The sequence below is a fragment of the Tachypleus tridentatus genome, chromosome 12 (assembly GCF_004210375.1).
Source record: "Tachypleus tridentatus isolate NWPU-2018 chromosome 12, ASM421037v1, whole genome shotgun sequence".
NCBI classification, from domain to species: Eukaryota; Metazoa; Arthropoda; class Merostomata; order Xiphosura; family Limulidae; genus Tachypleus; species Tachypleus tridentatus.
Window position 1 is genome coordinate 24,863,589 of NC_134836.1, and position 22,915 is coordinate 24,886,503.

Genomic DNA, 22,915 nt, shown 5'->3' on the forward strand with positions numbered 1-22,915 from the left:
TTATTGATCACCCATTAACACAATTAATACTTTATTAATTCTGGTCCACTCAATCTGACATTTATATTTTCATTTTCTACTTACTATACAAAACTTTAAGATCATAACATAATGGCACACTCCCTCTAGCAAACAAATGCCTAATTTAATATATTTAAATATATCTTTTAACGATATGTCATTCAAGCATGACATATATATATATGCAAGTGTGCAGGTATGTAATTATGCACTAATATTTGTTTGTACACTACCACGAATAAGCTGTGTTGGCAATAGGTACATCCTTAGCAACATGTTATTTGACGATTTGAAACTGGAGATGGGTGGACCCTGTAAATGGCCTACTTCCGGTGAAAAGTGGGTGGAGTTTCTACATGGTCAGTGAAATGCATTTGTGTTTGTATTCATTGTACCTCGACTTCGGTAAAAGTCTTGGAATTCAAATAAGATTTTTTTTTTCAAGCGAAAAAGTAGGTTAGATAAACTGTACTCTGCCATACAATGGCATCAGAAAGGAACCACCTACTTGTATTAACAGTGGCCACCATCCAAAGAAGTCTATTAAGGTAATTGAAAACAAAGTTTAGGTTTTCCATTCACCGTAAACACTACAGGTTGTTTTTCATTATACAAGTTCATTAAAAAATCTGCAAATTCATTCAATTATTAATTTACCAAAATTATCTGAAATTTTAAATATGTCTACTAAATCACTATTATTCTCATTCTTCTCGGCTTAAAGAAATACGTTATACATTGCATTCCATCGCGTCTTTACATTGGAGGTGAGTGTCACGTGATTTACTGATTTGCATATTCAAAATGGCTGCTATATGGTGAAAGTTTTAAAAGAAATACAAGAAAACCCAACAAGTTGAAATGTGAACTAATATTTCGTATGTGAACACTTTACTTTATATAGAGTATTAACACCTTAATATTTTTTTAGCCTATCATACAGTTTATCATAGTAAGATTGTGAAGTGTTCACATACGAAATATACGTCGGGCAGAAATTCGTTTTCCACCAAGATAATGATCACAAACGAACAACAAATGTGGTAAAACTTTATCTTGATAGAAAACGAATTTCTTCTCGACGATTCTAGTTTATAAAAGAATGGAATGATGGAACAGAATCTGCCTGCACTAATCAACAGTCAGTGTACTACCATTTTATGTAGATCACCAATACCTTTGGCTAAGATACAGCCTTACTCTACTCGTACTTATCTCTATTCTACTGTGTATGATCGTGTGCCTGTTTCATTATTTTGTTTCTTATATCTTCTCAGCAGTGGTTTTCGAGCAACTATATGTCCAGCTAAGACTACATTATGGTAGTACGTATCTTAGTATTATGAAGGTGGTATTCACACCTGTATTTACAACAAAGTTGTTGGCAAGATTTGTATTCGACAGTCATCTGCATTGTAAAGAACATATCCCAAAACATGTAACATCGTTTTTGGACATTTTCATTTCCTATCTCGAACATTTCTATCACAACAATGTCGGTTTGTTATATACTCTTCAGAGTTAAACATACAGTTCCTACTGTAACATGAACGTTTGCTACAGTTTTTCACACGAAGTATCCCTGACAAGCCAAAACTTTAATTTCTACACTCTTATTATGAAGCATTTCAGTCCATAACTGTGTCACGCTACTACTACTGGGCATAGTATGACTGCCTTTACAAACTTTATATTGGTGTGTACTTCCTGATTAGTTTTATAGTACATAATAGCAGAATAAATTATCAACACGTGATTGCACTCTATCCGTTAAACGTTCACAAGATAAAAAAAAATGTGATTACTGTAGTGTTTCCTTTGTAACTTTTTCCTCAGATACTACATAACTAGATATGTAGTGATTTGTTAACTATAAATACTATTTCAGCTCTATTATTTCATTATAACACCTACATGTAAATAATACTCCACACAAATGGATATTCGGTTACTGAATAACACTTCAACACAATGTATAAAATAATAGGTAGTTGTTTGTTATATATAACTGCAACATAACTACTCTATTAAAACTACACGGTGTTCGGAAAGTCACTGTGCAGTTTATATATTTATTAACAGACATGTTTCAATATAGATTACAGGATGTAAATATGAATCACAATTATAAACAATGTTGAAAGTGACCCCCCTTGTCATCAATACAGGCTTGGATCCTTCTTATTTTGTTTCTAAACACCGCTATCAGTTGCTGGCTTGAAATAGACTGAATGAATGCTGTTATCGCTGCTTTCAAAACTGCACAGTGACTTTCCAAACACCCTCTATTAGTTGTTAACAACAAATATAAATACGTCTTTAGTACTGTATATACAGTTCAGTTAGTTGGTTATTACATATTCTGAAGCCGAATATGGCTTAACAGTTGGTGTGAGAGACCGATAATGCGAGTGTTCATGGCTCGCGTCCCGTTACTACAAAATAACGCCCCTCACTTTAGATGCTGTGGATATGCTATGAGTGGCAATCACATCCCACTATTCGATTACAGTAAGTTAAGAGTTTAATGCGTGTGTTCTTAGCTATACCAGTTCAAAATTAGGATGGGTAGTGTAGAAGACCCCAGTGAATCTTTGCGTGAATATCCGAAACAGATTATTGCATATATAAACACAATATGAGTATTTTATAAAAACAATTAAATAGTGGTTTGTTTGTCATATAGATACAGCTTCAGTACTGTTCATATATTTTAGTTGTGCTTGAAAAATATTACTACAGTTTGTATATTACAGACGTCCCATGGTCAGGATAATAAGGTTTCGTTACTGGTGTTCTTGAAAAATGTGCAGAAAGTAATTAACTAAATAAAATTTCAAAGAAACAAAATGTACAATAGTTCAGCGAAGTATTAACATATACTATTGAACTATCTAAAGAACCATTAACATATAGTATTCGATATGATAAAGGAAAAACGGTCATAAATGTTAAAAACCATTATTCTGTAGTATCATCTACTGTAAGTAGATGTGAAATTACATCTAATGTTTAATATCATATATAGTAAAGAAAAACATATCATAAATCTTAAAGAACCATTAGCATACAGTATCATCTATAGTAAAGAAAAACAGGTCATAAATGTTAAATAACCATTAATACAGAATCCCGTAAAGCAGTTTTCTAAACTGTGGGGCGCCCTCTAGTTTTTTGTTTCTGATTTTGGGTGGAGCGGCCTTTTGGAGGGAAAGCCTAAAAAATTACGACGATGAAAACAGAAGAGCTAGATACAGACCACACAGAGCGGAATAATCACCATAGCCTTCAGAGTATCAAGAAAAACAAATACAAATGTTGTGAATAAATACCCAATCATCAAATTAATTAAAAACAGATACGTAAATTGCTAGATTGCTCTTTCCGTTACTTTGATAAAAATTTATATAAAAATAACTCATTAACAGAAATAAATCAGCGTCATACATGATAATGATGCTAGTCCTAAATGCCTCTACCCCTTAAATTTGTTTTTATAAGAAAAAAATACCACTTACCCGAGACATAATCATATCGCTTAGAATTAACTGTGATTTGTGTATTTAAAACGGTTTATATATGTGAAATACGCGACTGATGATTATTTCTCGAGAGAAGAGCAATGTTTTACCATGGAAGTCCTAGTGAGTATATACAATCAAATTAAGAAAATCAGTAACATAGCACTAAATGCTATTAATAATCTATTCAGGGAAATGGGCCTCAAGAGAGAAGTAAAATCAATGTTCCCATGTAGATTTTTACAGCAGTGTTCATCGGTTTCTTCAACAACCGTACAGCATTTACAACAGTAAAGAAGAGATGAAGAACATTGAGCGAACCTGATACTAACAGGTTGCGCACAATGACCAAACGTTGATACAGCAACGACGAATATTTGGTTTTGGTTTGTTTTGAATTTCGCGCAAAGCTAGACGAGGGTTATCTGCGCTCGAAGAGTTGGAAAGAACAATAATTTGGCAAACTATCATTTTGCTCTCAAAACTTTGTTTAGTCGCACATTTATTTTGATTTTAAAATCAGGTCAAGAAATTGCTAACCTTGTTTTTATCGTTTGCAAAAATTATTTTAATGTGAAGGGTGCGCTATATAAAGTTTGAAAAACACTGCTGTGAAGACAAAATTGCCATATATAAATAACCATGAACACAGGATAGAATTCGGTATATTAAATAGTAAAGGAAAAAAAACCCATTAAAAACATGAAAACATTAGCAACTGACACACAACTAACATAGTTTTTTGGATACTTGAACAAAGCTTCTTAAAAGCTGTCTGCACTTTCCGTCCTTAATTTTCAGGTAACAGACTTGATGTCAGAGAGTTATTCTTTGTAGGTTTTGATCGTCACGTTTGTCACGCACCCACGGTCCTAAAGCTGTGAAACGCGATTTAATTATTGTTTTGTGGTGTGTGTTTGTTTGTTTTTTTCTTTTATAATAAGACGCGAATGCTGGACCCGTCTATTCATTGCTCAGCACATTAGATACTGGCCAAGCTCGACCCTAAACTAAGTCATAAACTACTGTTTTGTTATAATGAAGTTTTATACAGCCTTATTTATATAGATTTAAATAAAGAATAACTTTCTAATCATGAAGCTAAATAAATATTTAATTTTTCAGCAAGAGATAGCGACGGTCATTTTGTTTTAATTTATATTTATATATGCATGATATCTGCATATTTACATTGTTAAATACGTGAATAATAATAAAATAAATTGTTAACATACCTATGTATCACACTGGCAGTATGGTAAATAAATCATGTGACTAGCACTGGCTAATCAGGAAGTCGGAACTCGTGACAACGCCGAAAGGCCTGATTCCTGTCTGCAACAATCAGTCTCGACCAGGTTGTCATAGAGACAAGTCACGTGGAAATATGAGATATCTTAGTGAGTGTAATACTTGATCTGTATTTCTTAAGTCATTTTAGTGATATTTTAGTTTGAGTTTAAGTAAATTACTGAAATATAGAAATAGCACATTTGAAAAGGTTTCACTAGTGGTCATAAACTTGGAAATGTGCCCAGAAATGAAAGAGAATAGAGATGATGAAATTTTAGTATTGAAATGTTTTATATTTAATTAGATTCATCGAAACTTACAAATTCTAGAGTTGTGGCCGTTTTCTAAAATGTTTTCTTCTCCAAATCTGAATGGATGAAATTTAAAAATAATCGAATGATTGTGGCGAGGAATTCACAGTTTAAATTCATAAACAAAAACAGAAAAGAATTCAAAACGTTTAAATATCAAAGGTATGTATAGAAACATCAAAACACTACCAGAAACCGTTCCGTTTCCAGATTTCTAACCTAAATTTGAGTGTTGTTCAAACAGGTTTTGGTTTGGAAAAGTGGTCATTGTGTGTGCTCTGTAACGATCTATTTCTCGAAAATACTGTTTTTATTGAATCATTTTCCAACAAGGCGTGTGACTTCCTGGTCTTTATTCTAAACGACGCGGTCACGCTACAAGACCGAAGGACATTTAATAATGTGGCGTGGAAAAATATATCCTAATCAGAAATAAAATCCAGACAGCAAAGACAAATATTTTCCTTAATTTACAGAGTACAAGAAGCTGAAGATCCATAAGCTTCGGTTCAGTTGAAAGAAGGAAACTCTTGACTGTTTGAATTATTAGTTTACGATAATAAAAAATAGTACTTGTCTTTCTACGATAATGTCTGTCAGAAGCCACTTAAATATTAGTTCTTGGAGTTCAATTGCACACACACCACGTGACTTACTCCGACATTACAGTCTACCCCAAGTAGTCCGCATCCAAGACAGCTCATCGCACATACACGGTCCTGCCACCCTTGACCTTAGGCGACCTTTATTACTTTACAAGGCTTACACCTGTAGCAAAGTGCATGCAAGGAGTCTTGAACGAGGAGAAAATGGGGAAATTAAGCCTATTGGACCTCCTGTAGTATTTCCCGACAGTTACCAAGGTTAGTTAATAAACATATTGACACTTCCTTACTAGTTTAAAAGATTATTTATTAATGTTTCCATTTTCAGTTGTTTCTTTCTAAAAACAAAATATACAATATTATTTCATAATTCGATCTAAATAAATATTTGAAGACATATTTAGAACGGAATACCATTTGCTGTAATTGACACGTTCATCACGAGCCCACGTTTGTACAAAATTAAAAGAAATTTCGAGGGTTCGCTGAAAAGCATGCGGATCATTTAGAAATAATACGATATCTGATCATTATCTGATCATGATTTTATTATTTCCGTAGGGCCTTGAATATATAAATAAAAATAATATTTTATATTTGTTGTAAAGCTACACGCATTATCTGTGTTGTTCTAACCACATGTATCGATTCCCGGATTTTAGCGATGCAATTACAGACTTATCACTGAGCTAATAGGAATGTGTGTGTGCTTTAAGAAAGCAAAGCCACATCGAGCCATCTGCTGAGTCTACCGAGGGGAATCGAACCCCAAATATTAGCGTTGTAAATCCTGAGACTATCCGCTGTACCAGCGGGGAACCCAATAGGAGTCAAGTGAAATTTTGAAAAATTCTTAAACATACGTTGTTGTATAACTTCTTAAAATCTCCTAGCGTTTTCTACAAGTGCACCTATGTTCTTCGGAGGCAATATCCCCAAAAATTCAAGTTGTAAACATCATTTGCTTTTAGAAGCGGGTCTGGCATTCTAGCGCGTTACGTAATCTGAGTCGCGGGTTCGCGCCCGAGTCCAAACATGTTCTTCAGCCGTGGGGCGTTATAATGTTAGTCAATCCCAATATTTAGCCCAAGTTGCCTTCCCTCTAACACTGCTAAATTAGGGACGGCTAGCACAGTCGAAATTCAAAACAAACAAACAAGCTTTTAGAAGCTTCTGGAAAACTAGAAAAACAGATCTATTTTTACAATAAACCGCAATATGGCACTTTCAAGTTGTAAATTGTAAGTTTAAATTAAGTCACCAATAACAAAACAAACACTTGTTTGTTGCCTTAACACCACTTTCAAGTATTTCCGGGTACAACAAAGAATGCTATTAGAGATAAAGAAATATACAGTCGCTTTTTCCGGGTACAACACAGTGTCTTATTAGAGATAAAGCTATATACAATAGCTTTGTGTGAAATAATGCTTAAAACAATACGTTTTTCACTGAACTTATTTACATTACTTGACTTTGAAACAAAATCTCGAGGCTATACTTTCACAGAAGGCTTCAGGACTGCATTCCCTTGTTCCAAATGACTCATGGAACCATCAGCACCGTAACTGTTTGAAATCTGGTGTTGAACGTAGTGTATTATGTGGTGAACATTTTAGACAGTAACCTAGGTTTCAAATAAGGTATTACTTTAATTTCATTAATTAGTTAGAGAGCGCCTGGCATGGTCTGGTGGTAAAGATACTCGACTTCGAGTTGGAACTCCGTCACCCATATGTTCGCAGCCGTGCGTAAATTACAATGTTACAGTCAAATTCACTTTTCGTTGAAAAAAAGTAACAGAAGAGTTTCCTTTAGTCCATTTCATCTAAATTATGGACGGTTTCATTCGACAGTTCTCTGTAAACTTTACGAAAGAAACAGCAGTAATACAAGTCTTCCAGTCCAACATACAGAATATGTAATACATGTTTAAATTTTCAATTCACTAATCATTCTTTAGTTAAAATTTTAAGTAATAATGATTGAATCCTAATGATCAGATCAGTTATTTCAAGGGTTCCCAAATTTGGGGTAACATGAAAGTGTTTGGGGCCGAAGCAAATACACAAAATGCGTAATACTGGTAGGAAGACCTCGTTTAGGATGCATCATGTTCTGATAAAAATTGATAACCCTTTAGCAATTTAACTTTCAAAACTAATTTCGCTTTGATAGATGCATTTTTTTCATCAAGACCGCCTCACTTCTTCAGAGGCCTGGTATGGCCAGGTAGATTAAGGCGTTCGACTCGTAATCTGAGGGTCGCGGGTTTGAATCCCCGTCGCATCAAACATGATTGTCCTTTCAGCCATGTGGGCCTTATAATGTTACGGTCAATCCCACTATTCGTTGGTAAAAGAGTAGCCCAAGAGTTGGCGGTAGGTAGTGATGACTAGCTGCCTTCCCTCTAGTCTTACGCTGCTAAATAAAGGACGGCTAGCGCAGATAGCCATCGTGTAACTTTGCGCGAAATTCAAAAACAAACACTTCTTCAGCACAAAATTCTGGAAAACTTGCTAGCACCAACCCGACGAAAATTTTTACTAAAAGTTTGAAATTTAGTATAAAAATTATTACAGTTTAGTGGATCTCGTTAAAGCCATGAAAATCTATGTAAATTATGGAATAATGTTTGAACTGATAGACGATAGGTTACGATAGCAATTAACCCACCGCCAACTCCTGGGCTACACTAATCGAATACTGTAACTTGATTGCCACTCCTATTGTACATAATAGTACCAAAATGCAAAGTGCGAATTTGTGTGTAACAATGGGACGTAATAATCAGCTTTATTTTAAAGTAGCATTTTACTATCCGTAAATACTGATTTTGTATTGATTTGAAAAATTCAACAAGCTTGTAGTTATTGTGCAAACAGCGTCATCATTAATAAAACATAAATTTATTTTAAAATGATATTCAGGTAACATTTACGCGAGTGAGTTTGTAAACTTATTATTTTACTGTCTATATACCTGAAACTAACAGGAGGCTGAACTCTTATCGTAATATAAATACTACGGTAAAATAACACCTATGGCATATTCGCTATTAACGTTTTCATGCTCGCAAACGCCCTCTGCTGTAACCGAACGTGAAGTCTGTTTTCACTTTCTCTTCGACAAGATCACCAGTCCGTGATCGTCCTTGTACGAGCACACGCTCTCTCGTGACCTTGTAACCTTTGCGTTTAGTAAAAGCATGTGAATCATTCGTAAGAAGGGTGGGCATGCTGTCCGCATGTGAATATTAAAACAAAGAAATAACATGATAACAGTCAGTTTCTTTTGCGTAACAGACACACCCAATAACTTGTAAAATGTTGATCTTGGCCATGAAAATGCTTTCATTCCTCTCAACAAACTAATAATTTATTCTTCAGCTATGAAACTTTGAATATTGTTTCAGCACAGAGATTTAATTGTTTTTATTTATATTCAAAGAACATTCATCATCAGAACGATAATATTGTAGTTCCGGATTCAGGTCTGGCGAGTTTCCAAAAAAAAAGAAGAAGAAAACCTAATCAGGGGCTTTCCGCGTGAACTATGGCCTCAAATTTTAATTACTAACATGTAACTATGGATTCTATTGTTAATAGCTTTCGATAGTTCTTAATTATTTATAACATCATTCTGTCACGTGCATTTTCACTACAACATGTCCTTCTTGTAGAATCTTATGCCCATTTTTGCTAGTTATATCATGATCAACAATATAACTGAAAATAAATATACTCATGGGGACAATATATACCTCTCAAATACATTTAGTGACAGCTGGTAAGCGTAGTACTAGTGAAATACCACAGATGTTAAGTGCTGACGTAAATACGACACACGTCCAGAACCACAGTGACTATTTGTAGTACTAATGAAAATATCATAGGCGTAGTACCCATCTAAGTACCGCAGATGTATAGTACCACTGTAATATGTGAAGTATATGAGTGAAAATACGACAGATGTTCAAAATTTGTGATGATTTTGTAGTATCAACGTAAAACCCACAGGTATGTTGTACCACTGTGATATGTTTGTTTGTTTGTTTTTTAATTTCGCGCAAAGCTACTCGAGGGCGATCTGCGCTAGCCGTCCCTAATTTAGCAGTGTAAGACTAGAGGGAAGGCGGCTAGTCATCACCACCCACCGCCAACTCTTGGGCTATTCTTTTGCCAACGAATAGTGGGATTGACTGTCACATTATAACGCTCCCACGGCTGGGAGGGCGAGCATGTTTGGCGCGACGGGATTCGAACCCGCGACCCTCGGATTACGAGTCGAACGCCTTGACCATGCCGGGCCACTGTGATATGTGAAGTATATCATTGTATATCCTACAAGTATGTAGTACCACAGTGATAAGTAAAGTATATCAGTGTAAATACCACGGGTATCTAGTACCATGTAGAAGATAGTCGATTATGATACTTAGGAAGGGTTACAGCTATGTAAGCTATGTCTAAAAGCATAAATAAAATGTTTATTAGGGTAGTACAATTATGAGAACAATGGGTGTGTGTATGTATTATGTTTTTTTAGTGTATCACACCGCTCATCACAAAATGAAGTCTGTTTCTGAAGATTCTGAATATGTAGTACCTTTGTAACGACTAAGGTATGAAGTGTATTGGCCCAGCATGGCCAAGCGTGTTAAAGCGTTCGACTCGTAATCCGAGGATCGCGGGTTCGAATCCCGGTCGCGCCAAACATGCTCGCCCTCACGGCCGTGCGGGCGTTATAATGTGACGGTCAATCCCACTAGTCGTTGGTAAAAGAGTAGCCCAAGAGTTGGCGGTGGGTGATACTACCTTCCCTCCAGTCTTACACTGCTAAATTAGGGACGGCTAGCGCAGATAGCCCTCGAGTAGCTTTGGGCGAAATTCAAAACAAACAATCAATGAAGTGTGTTTGTAAGGTCCACAGCTAATTAGCGCTGTTGTATGGACCACATGTACGGTATATAAATATGAGGACCACTTATGTCATCCCTTCCTGTAAGAGTGTATTCGGGTGAGAGTTCTCGACAAGACAACAGGAAATTTGATTTTTAAAATGGAGCTCTGTTCACTTTCGGTTTTCTAATTTCACGTTTCGCCGCATATGGGCGGTTGAATTACAGTTGGAGTCAAACCGCAAGAAGTGAGGACGGCAAGAAAAAAACAAAACAAAGTTGAATGTGGTGGCTTGTTTGTCTTAAATGTATTGAAATACACAAGAGGTTGAAAGACTTGGATTAACACCTTTTTCACCATAACAGTCAAATTTGTGTCTACAAGTAGGACTAAGTATTTCTATAAATATACCTTATTTATACTTTGCCATTTAATTGTGATGGTAATGAACAACTAATTAGGGTGTTTTTATTTTTCAAAATATATATATGTGTGTGTGTGTATGTGTACAGTTATTTAGAACCAGTTAATCATCGGTTCACGTAATTTATGTCTCAATTTCCGAACGTTCTTTGGGTACGATTTATGAAATTTAATAATGAACCTTTAAATGTGAACATCCCAGGCTATTTCCGCTAAGGCCCGGCATGGCCAGGTAGGTTAAGGTGTTCGACTCGTAACCCGAGGTTCGCGGGTTCGAATTCTCATCACACCAAACACGCTCGCCCTGTTAGTCGTGGGGGCGTTATAATGTTATGGTCAATCCTACTATTCGTTGGTAAAAGAGTAGCCCTTTTAGTAAAAGTCGGTGGTATTGACTAGCTGCCTTCCCTCTAGTCTTACACTTTTAAATTAAGGATGGCTAGCGCAGATAGCCCTCGTGTAGCTTTGCGCGAAATTCAAACCAAGAAATTTAATGTTATTCAATCTAAATGCATGCAAACTCGAAAAGGAGCACCGGGACGAGGGTATGTAATCTCTTTGATTGTTTTTATTTAATAATATTTTTGGAAACTTAGCAGAAGACGTGTGGCTGTGTCTAACGTAAAAAAAAAAATTCAGAGCTTGAAGCCTTCACTATTTTATAATTAAACGTTGAACGACAGTAAATCAAATTAAATATTTTCTTTTATTCGTTATGCATTATTAAGTTATCATGATTCGCAAATATTATAAGTATTGTTGGTTAGCATAGCTTGGTATATGTGTGAGGAAAAACGTTTTTCACAATTACATCGTCCTTTAACGACATGTGGTTTTTTCTATCATATTCAGACCTGGAGCTATATACGTGTTATTTAAAATTCTATTGTACTTCCTCGATAGGCGTCTCTTAGTGGAACAGCGACAACTTTATGGACTTACAACCCTAAAATTCGGGTTTTATTTCACCGCCGTCGACGCAGCAGATAGCCCAATTTAGTTTTGTAATAAATAAGCAACAAAAACATCCTTACTAGGCCGTCTATATTACCTGAAAAGTAATAATTTTATAAGAAAACTTAGACGTCTTGAGCGCCCTCTGTTGCAACACGAATTCATCACTTAAATGCTACTGTCGTGCAACCATGCGTGCAACTTTTTTTATCTCTCTCTTTTCAATATCTTATTGGTAAAAGAGAAACGCAACTTAGGCTAGTGACCTTGCTGGATATTTTTAATATACAACAAGTTGTCTGATTGTCACGGTCATTGACCTTGTTGTGAAACTAAGTAACAGATACTTCCTCCAAAGTTGGATTACGACAAATCACAAAGAAATTCAATGACGAAATTCAACTCCTGTTTCTGTCCTTTGTTTTCTAGTTAGATGTTAAATTATTAGTGGAATTTATTATTTCGTTTTCTTTCTTTATGAGGTTTATTTTGTTTCGGATATTCGCACACAACTACATTACTGTTGAAACTTTGTAGAATGGATGAAAACTGCCTAAATGATCTATCAAAGAATACATTAGTGTAGCTGTGCTAGCCGTCCCTAATTTTGAATTGGTGGACTAGACAGACCGCAGATAGTCAACAGCATCAACCATTAAGTTCTGGGATTCTGTAATCGATAGTGGGATTTGACCGTTCCCCTCATGATGCACCCTTGTCCCAAAATGCGGAACGCTATTTTGCGGAGAAATAAGAACCATGAGCCCTCGGATTAAAAGTTTGGCACGCCAACCACTAGGCTACACCCGTCTTGCTCATGAGGTTTTCCGGTTATGGTTGAATCACAATGAAATTGTCTAAATTCACATATCTTGTTGAGCATAAACTGAGTTAATGTATTTGTACAGTAGCGGAACTTATCACCAATAAAAATGTCAAAGAGGAACTAAATATTTCTTCAAAGCTATCGCTGTAACACCCCTGTTGGGAAAGTAAAATTTAAATTTGCCTTTTACTCAGGAATTTATCTATTTCTGTCTTAAACGCTTATAAGTTGTCAATCTCAACTCTTGCCGATGGTTACTTATTCCATAAACTAACCACTTTCTTAACTGGAGCCTAGTCTTCACCCATTCTTAAATTTGTGTCCTCTAATCCTATTGTCTTGAGATGTGTATTAAGAAATCAAAGGACTTTATTCTATCAATTTCTCTGATTATCAGAGGTTAACTTGGGGAGGAACAGTCCAGAACGGCTTCTTTAAGGTTCATATCTAACTGGAAGAAAAAGTGCCAACCACAGAGAATGCCATCTGTTGCAACACGCTGCTACTACAAAGTGTCAACCATAGATTGTGGAATACTATGCAAATGTGCTAGTATAAAGTCAAAAATTAGATTTCAGGCTACTTTAAAAAATAATGGAAGGCAAATAACAGATAAAACATCAACATTTTATTAATCTTCAAACTTAGTACGACAGAAACTGAGTGGAAATGTTTGAGTTCAGCAAACAGTTAATATCTTGTATGTCCCTCTTTTGCTTTAATACCTGCACACAGTCTTTCAGGCATTGTTGTAACATATGTAATCAAATTGTCCTTTGGGATTTTATTCCAAGTGTCTCTAATACACTCCCATAAAGTGTCTTTAGAAGTAACTTATGGTTTGTCAATATTCTGATCTACCAAATCTCAGATCTGCTCAATTTAGTTGAGATACGGACTTTGTGGGGGTCATTTTATCATTTGAATGACTCCAGCAGCTTCTTTCTTAGTAAAGTAACTCCTGAATAGGTTGGATGAGCGTTTTGGAGAAGAATACCTGGTTGTAGAATCCTTTAACAATAATATGTAACCTACTTGGTATACCATAAAGGATCACTATCTCATGATACTTGTGCTGGTCCATTATTCAATCTATTTTGCAAATATCTCCTGTCTCCTTAACAGATAAACACCCCCAAAACCATCACACTTTCTCTCCTTTTGCTTCATGATCGTATTATGCATTGAAGTTAGTATCTTTCATCTTTCTTTCGCCGAACTACAACTTACGCTTTGAACTAAATATTTTAAACTTGGACTCATCCGTCTACAACACCCTTTTCCAACTATCAATAGTCCAGTTTTATACTTTTGAGCACATTTCAGTCTCAGAAATAAAAGTGTTTTAAAAACTGATGTACCATCAGATATTCCATCATTCTCGTTAAGTCTTCTTGATACTGTAGATCTGGACAATTTTCTGTCACTTGTTACATGGTTGTTTATCTCATGCTTGAGATCAGTGGCAGTGTTCCTTTTGTTCTAAAGGCTGCATAAACGAAGATACTTAACATCAGTATCATTGAGTTTAGGTGTACTTCCTCTATTTCCTATATTCAAATTTCCCTGTCTCGGTCTCACGATCTAGGATGTACTTGACAGTGTTTGGAGAGCATTTCAACTCTGCAGCAATTTGTCAACCAGTCCAACCAGCATCGCGTATAAGCTTTTATGCAAACTCTCTGTTCTACTGACAATTCTCTACGCTTTTTGTGCCATGGCATGAGATAAAACGTAAAATATACATGAATGTATATATATATATATATATATTTTAATGAATATTAATACTCATAAGAGGTAAATAAATTAAAGCACAATCACAAGGAAGGACTGCGTTAGAAACAGCAAATCCAAATATCTGACTAATTATATTAGTTTGTTATAACTTAAAGGTAAGCCCAAACAAAAATAATAAACAAAAACGTTGTATTAATTAAAAATATTCCGGGATATGAACTATAATGTAGGATATAAAGTGTACCCTAGGTTTTGGAGGTGACTGTGGAAATAGGACCCACATTGCGATGGGGATACACCGACTATCAATCTTAACCTCCATTCGCCAGTCTCACGTAAAGAAAGAAAAGTAAAGGAATGGCACTATATATCAAAATTAAACTAATGGATATTGAAATAAAAATCACGAAAGCGAGATATGGGTACTCAAGCCCACAACGTCCAGCATCTATATCACCTTTCACTGCCTGCAGACAGTTGTGGGAAGGTGACTGTTCTCCAAAGTAAAGAAGAAAAATAAAAATAAGGTACTGCCATTTGGAGGTTAGTAAGTTAAGTTAAATAAGTTCCCCTCTTGAAGTTAGCGTTCCGGCCTCCATTATGGTAGAATGGTTTCTTTCTTCAAGGAATTCCCCGCTGGGACAGCAATAAGTCTCCGGATTTACAACGCTAAAATCAGCGATTCGATTCCCCTCTGTGGACACAATTGATATTACTTTGCTGTAAGAAATAAAACAAATACATCCTTATTAAATATAAGAATGTGTTAACTAAAAACAAAGAAATTTTACTAAAAAGTTCTAATAACTATATTTAGTTGTGAATAAAGTAATTTAACAGTTTGGCACTACTTTATGCATTTGTACATCTTATCGCATATAAAGGCTTGTTCAGATAGTTGCAGCAGACTTATTGGTGGTGGTTGGGAGTTAAACTAGTCAATTTAAATGACTGGATGGGACCCTTCATACTAGTATAATTCGTTTACTGGGCTACCAGTTAGTGCCTTTCTACCATAATGGGGGCTGGAATGCTAACTTCAAGAGTTAAGCAATTTAACTTACTTATCTCTAATGGTAGTACTTTATTTTTCTTATCCTTATTTTTTATTTTTTTCAATTAAATTCTTCATTCTTTATTACTTTGGAGAGCAGTCGCCTTCCCACAACTTTCTGTAGACACATCTCGCTCTACTGATTTCTATTTCTATACCTTTAATTTTAATTTCTATTGCTCTGCCTTTACTTTATTTTACTTCTCTATGTAAGACTGGCGAATGGAGATGAAGATGGATAGACGGTGTATCCCCATCGGATTGTGGGTCATATTTCCACAGCCACCTCCAAAACCTAGGGTACATTTTATATCCCACATTAAAGCTTGTACCCTGAGATCCTTTAAATTAGTGCAGCGTTTGGATTTTTATTTATTATTGTTTCAGCTTCTTTTTTAGTTATAACAAATTAATATAAGTCAAAGGTTTGGATTTACTGTTTCTAACGCAGTCCTTCCTTTTTTATTTCGTTTTAATTTAATTCACTTAACTGTATCACTATTAATTTTCTCTACAAAAAAGTATATATATGTGATTTAAACACTGTTTTTATTTGTGAAAAGCTATTAAATTGAATTTCTTCTATCATGTACCAGTACTACATGTTATCTCCTTGCCAGCTTCTTTCTATGTAGTTAAAAGACACTGCATATGATAACATAACAATTATTTCAGACTCTAAGTTTGGTCAGTATGTTTATTCACGCAAAACCCTTATGACATGCCATTAGTATAAGTATGTGGGAATTCTAAAGAATGATAAGTATTCTCTTCTGGCTCATTCATTTGTCAACAAGGATCAGTGAAGCATTAGATTGGGGCTGAAATTTATATTCCATTATGGCAGAAAAGAATTGTACCCCCTCCCCGCTAGTACAGCGATATGTTTACGGGTTTACAATGCTAAAATCAGGGGTTCGATTCCCTTCGGTGGGCTCAGCAGATAGCCCGATGTGGTTTTGTTATAAGAAAACACATAAGAGAATTAGCCCATAAAATGGAAATAATGAAAAGTATTTTCTTGTCCTAACACTTTTTCCACAGTATTGTATTTCATCTTTTGCACTACGCTTTACTACAAAGTGCAAATCACAGAATGTATGCTACTTGTTGCACCACACTGTTACTACAAAATGAAATGAAAAGGTGACATACACTGCTACAACAGAGTGGATTACAAAAGAGAAGGCCACCTTTTTCAAAATCGCAGTTTAGCCACTATCAATAATCTTCTAAATTTATACAAGGTCACCTCTCGCCTTTCCTTTTCTCAAGAGCTAATAAGTTAAGAGATATTAGCCTCTCTCCATAAGTAATCTTTTCTATCCCTTAAGTCATCCTAGGAGCTCTAATCTGAATCATCTTCAGTATGTCAGTATCATTTCTTAAACAAGAAGACTAAAACTCTACACGATTTTCCAGGTAAGGCCTAGTATAATGCACACAAGATACATGAACACCGTGGACACAAAAATATGAGTGTTTCTACTCTGTGAATGACGGCATATGTTTTAGTTTGAGCCAATCATAAACCACACCGACATTTCATAAACAGCTTGATAATTTCAACAACACGAAAACCGCACAAAGGAAAATGTTAGAGTAATAATAAGGCCTTAGATGGTGTAAAAATTTCATATATTATACATAGCCATAGAGTGTGATCATGTAATGTCTTTCCAGTGGATTAGCGGTAGGATTTTGGGCTTACATCGCTAAAAATCGGGGTTCGATAACAGACAAGCAAGCTCTTGTGACACCTAGCTCTTCGTTAAGAGTTTTTATATTTGTTTTGTGGACAACTACTATTTACATGACAAAAAATTATATGTTTGTTAGAAACTTAATACGACATTTGTCAGGGTTTATAGCATATTTTTATATTTATGATATTTTTGTTCATTTGCAATCAAGCACAAAAAAAAAAAAAAAATCGGTTAACCCTAAATTCAGAGATAAAAGGCAGTTAAAGTTTTCTGGATTGATGGAAGCTCTTTATCAAATATACTCAGATACTTTATACTGAAATTTGTTAAAAACGTACGCTGTAGAAAAAAGAATGGATCTTTTTTTTTGTTTGATATTAAGCACAAAGTTACACATGGGCTATCTGTATTGTGCCCATCACAGGTATCGAAATCCGGTTTCCAGCGGTGTAAGTCGGCAGACATACCACTGCGCCACTGGGGGCATATTTATGATAATATATTTGTCTTTGCTGAAAACGTATAGCACTTCGTATTTCCTATAACTGTTTGTTCTTCAGGCTGGTTTTCTGTGATCTCCGACAATGGACTCACTGCTGGTTACTTTAGAAGTATGGAACAAGTGGTGCAAGCTAAAGTTCTGTTATTCTTGACAAAAGATGACGTCACAGGGTACAAGTGCCCAGATTCGGAAGCAACTGAAAAAAGGACTATGTACTCAAAAGTGGTGGTAAGTAAAGTGTTTTTTAATAGCCTAGGATTTTCAGGTTATTTGGAATTTGGGATAGTAAATAAAACCACCATGTAATGGCAGCACAATCGTAATATAAATCTGTTTTATGTTCACATAATTATTTTAATTATGTCAAAATTAATCGCAACAATGAAAATACACAAAAAAAAATCTAAAAGAACTGCTGAAAGCTAGAAGTGCAAATAAAAAAGAAAATAAATAACTTGATTAAGAGGTAGAAAAGTAACATTACATTGTACATAAGTCTTGGATACATATATTCAACACAGGCTTTCTACTTTTGAAAAGAGACTAAAAATTTGATTGAAGCGTTTAGGCATAAAATTTCGCAAATCAAATTTGTCAAAGTTCACGTTATTATTATTGTTTGTTTGTTTTTAATTACGCATAAAGCTATCGAGGGCTATCTGTGCTAGCCGTCCCTAATTTAGCAGTGTAAGACTAGAGGGAAGGCAGCTAGTCATCACCACCCATCGTCAACTTTTGAACTACTCTTTTACCAACGAATAGTGGAATTGACCGTCACATTTTAACGCCCCCACAACTAAAAGGGCGAGCATGTTTGGTGGAACGGAGATTCGAACCCGCGATCCTTAGATTACGAATCGAGTGACTTAACCATCTGGCCATGCTAGGCCTAGTCTAAGGAATTTTGCAATCATGCAAATACTGTTTCACACCTGTTTTGTATCAGTTGTTAAAACGGTCGTATTATATAATAACTATAATGTAGGTGGTTACACATGTCAGTATTATTCGTATTTATGTTATTACTTTTTTTCCTCTCTATCTTGGCAGGTTGGAATATAAAAAGGCATCTCGATCTTCTCACGGTCAGCCAATGTTACAACGTTCTCGAGAACAATATTTCGTTTAAGTTTCGGATGTAGTTCGAGTTTAATGTGAAGAAAACCGAATATCTCATGGGCTTGGACAACATATTGTGAATATCCGTCGGGCTCGGACCAGATAACCGCCGAGTCGGGCTGGATAAACTTTTAAAATCTCTGCCCATGCAGACCTCCCATTGCAGAAATCGTTCTGACTTTATTTTGTTTTTACAATTTGTATCGCTACTTGGCGGAAGAGCGGAGATAAAATGAATGTGGTCATTCATTGCTTTTGTGATAATACGATAACACATCGTATGTTCACAAAAACGCTTGATGATCAAATTTCCTTGATCTCGTAGTACTCACACTATTGTTGTTTTTCTCGGTGGTCTTGGCGCTTTAGTTGATAAATATTTCTTTTTTTTTACCAATGACACTAAGTCTAAGGGATATCTTCGTCTTGTTAATTCTAAATTCCCCACCAAAACTCTTCTTTCTTGCCCGAGTGATTGAATAGTGTGTTGGAAATGATTGTACCCCACCCTTCTCAAAAGCAACCAATTTTACGTGGTATCGCGCCACGTTCAAAATGCCAGTAAATGTTGCTGTTTGTTTTAAAGCAAAACCACGCTTGAGTATTTGCCGTGTCTACCGCAGGGAATCGAACCCAGGATACTAGCATTGTAACTACGTAAACTTGCCGTTGACCTACCGTTACACCCAATTAATGTCCAAATATAGCACTTTCCTGTTCTGTTTCATCTCAACTTTTAAATCGGCTGTGGTTGTCAGGTGGCTTGATGACTTTTATGCAGGAAATCGTTTTGATGTAACTTATTCAACGTTTTCTATAGCCGAACGTTACACTTTTAATATATTCTAAAAAGCTTAATAAACTTTTTCTTCTTAATACGTAAATAAAATTAAGAAACAGTTTAAGTATATCTAACCTACCATTAAATAAAAACAGCCTTTTTTTTCTTTCTTTTTGTTGTTACTTTACAGACTAAATCTGGTCGAGTCTTACGGGTTCTGGGCCTATACGAAGACCTCAGCTACAAAACGTTTACTACTGTAGATCAAAATTCATCGGATAAGAATAGTAGAAGATTTGTTAAATGTCTAACCCAGGAAGGAGAAGTTTTGTTCTTACCCCTTAATACCCCTGGCATTTTCTACACTATCGCTTGTCGAAAATCAAACTCCATTGGCCACGTTTTTTTACTCTCTAACCTACTGAAAGTTTGGAAGTTACCACTGATTGTAAGACTAGTAAGTGGTCAGAGACCACAGTTCACAGTTAAATCTACAGGTCTCTTTCAGTTAGAAGAAGTTCAGCAGAAAGATGTTATTCTTGCTTGTTCGGTTAGAAATGAAGATATGTTTTTATTTGAAATAGACCTGGATTCGTCATTTATGTTCGTTCAAGCTCTGAACGATCTTAATTACCAGAAAACAGACACCTATCAGCGAATGTTGATGTTTTGCGCTGTGGAAGCCGACAAATGGCGAAAACAAATTAAAATTGAGCATTCTGTTTTTCCTCAAGTGCAAGATAGCAAAAGGCTCTTCATCTCGTCTTTTCGCAATAAAGTGAAAGACAAAAAACACGAGGAGGTGAACTTGGATACCGGATCAAACAGTCTCTTTTGGAATTTTGAAACTTTAGATTCTAAACAAGGATCTGATTCAGTAAAATCTAGAAACTCTTTCACTTCTAAAAAGTCGTCTGCTTCTTCCCGCTTTACCAACCCTTTTAGCCGACTATGGAATAGCTGGAAAACGAAGAAGCTACACGTAGTTAAAGAAGTAGACATTGACTCGAATTTTGATACTGCTTCTGCAGCAAATTCTAACGAAGGTGTTAGTACGATGTCTTATTCTGCAGTTGATGTCAATCTTTATGAATCTCTTAAGGGAAATATCAGAAGAACATTTCCTGCAAACGAAACTTTACATCTTGTGAAGTATTTATTTCATTCTAGTGATGTCACTTCCCAAGTGAATGAAGAGTCGTATTACGATTCGTTTTCTTAATATTCTTGTATAAAATAATATTTTCAAGAAATTGGACAAACAGATGATCTAAAACTGGACTTACTATGTAATGTGACAACTTCTTAAAACCAAAGAGTAACCGTTGTGTCGATTAGGAAGCAATAATTCTTCGTAGACACAAGGAAGGTTTTAGACCAAGGAGTTTGTTGACCGACTAACTAAAGATTATGGTAATCTCAGGTTGGTGACCACGGTGTCTGAAGATTTATCTTATATCCGGTTGTGAATAAAAATATTCAAATCAAAATTAGTTTGATGAATGATGTAAACATAGTTTTTCTCATAAGTTGAAAAGAATAAAAATAATATTTTAAAGTGGCAGTTTATTGGAAAATATGAATGTATGATTCCAGTTCTATTCTGATGAAAATGAATTCTTAAAAGTTAGAGAATAAAGTTAATGTAAAAGGTAATTAAATGCGAAATTACCAAAGAAATTCAGTGTGACAATGTTGACTGAACTTTGGCAAGTGCACACTGACTTGTTTCACTCAAGTGACAACATTCTGTTAGCATATTTTGCCTAAATTTAAATTTAAGTAATTACACAAATCAAAATTCTTATATTTATCAAAACCACTACAATAATTCCGCACAAGGATTACTACATTACTTTTGGAAATATTTTAGATTTATTTTGTGCCTATAAATATTTTCATTGTAATGTAACAATAGTTAAATTAATATCATAGTTTTACCACAACGATAAATATAAAAATATGGGTCAATGTTCGTGAATTAAATAGTTCTTGTTGTTAGGTAAGTAGATCTATATTTCTGCTATTAAACTTATTCTGCACTGAAGCAACATCACAAAAACGAACAGAATGAAACCACTGAGACGCTTCCAGAAGCTTTGAACAAACACTCTGGTTCTCAGTGTCCTGTTAAACCTCTGTAGCCGGTAGGTTTTGTTTTGTTTGGAAGAAATTGCACATGCATTTATGATTACAAAGTTTTCCAATGAACGATAGTATGCATTCTTAGTAAAATACATAGGTGTATGATATAATTATTTCTTCAATGGACCTACGTACAAGGGCATAAATGAAATAAAAAACCCAGTAGCTGGAACACTAGAAAATGTAACTTTCAAATGTTGTTTTTTATTGTTTACTTGTCTGTTGTTAAGCGTGAAGCTGCATAATGATCTGTCTGTGCTCTGCCTACCGCAAGTATCGAAACCCGATATTTAGTGTTATGTTTCAACTAGAAGGTTTTGTGATATATTGAACTCGATAAGGTTTATGATGAAACAATAATTTTGAAAAAAAATAAAGTTTTTTAACGATGAGATACCTCATCTCACTATGAAGAGTAGCGGCTAGTAAAATGTATACGTGTATAATGTAAGATATTTTTTTCATTTTCATAAAATAAATTTAAGAATTAGACTTTAAGCTGATTAAAATAACAAGATTTTTAAAAATATAACCAGTACTTTCTCTCAAAGCCTTGAGTGATAAACTTTGTATTTCAAATTTTATGTTTGTTTTAAATAAAAATATTTTAGTTTTCTGACATCTTCAATTTCTAAATGTTTTTGCGTAATACAACACTTACTTGATAAACTAAATGTGCAAAAATTAATTCAAAGAAGAATATTTAATAAATTCGTTTTGGGATGAGCATTCTGTAGATCAGAATAAAATATATATACCACATTGTCCACAGTTGTTCCACCACTTTTGTAGGTTTCAGCTCTGTCCAACTAATCATAATGAGAATAAAAAGACCCGTGAGAAACATCATTCAAGAAGAATCATAAGCTACCAAATAGTGTTAGCTAGATGTAATTAAATTGATTGACAGCTTGTGTGTAATCAACTGTTACTGCAATACACATTCAACGATTTAAACATATTATCCTTTTTTTTTTTTTACACTTTGATAATTCTGGTTGGCCTCTGACATT

The 22,915-nt window shown here is 35.0% G+C and overlaps 1 protein-coding gene across 1 annotated transcript; it reads left to right on the plus strand.

Annotated features, from left to right (window-relative positions):
- The first annotated feature begins 4,887 nt into the window (after positions 1–4,887).
- On the plus strand, positions 4,888–22,521 carry LOC143235241 (uncharacterized). The gene is made up of 3 exons (XM_076473207.1): positions 4,888–6,009; positions 17,916–18,085; positions 19,948–22,521. Exons 1-3 carry the CDS (start codon positions 5,736–5,738, stop codon positions 20,977–20,979), a joined length of 1,476 nt encoding a protein of 491 aa, XP_076329322.1. The 5' UTR covers positions 4,888–5,735; the 3' UTR covers positions 20,980–22,521.
- The last annotated feature ends 394 nt before the right edge of the window (positions 22,522–22,915 follow it).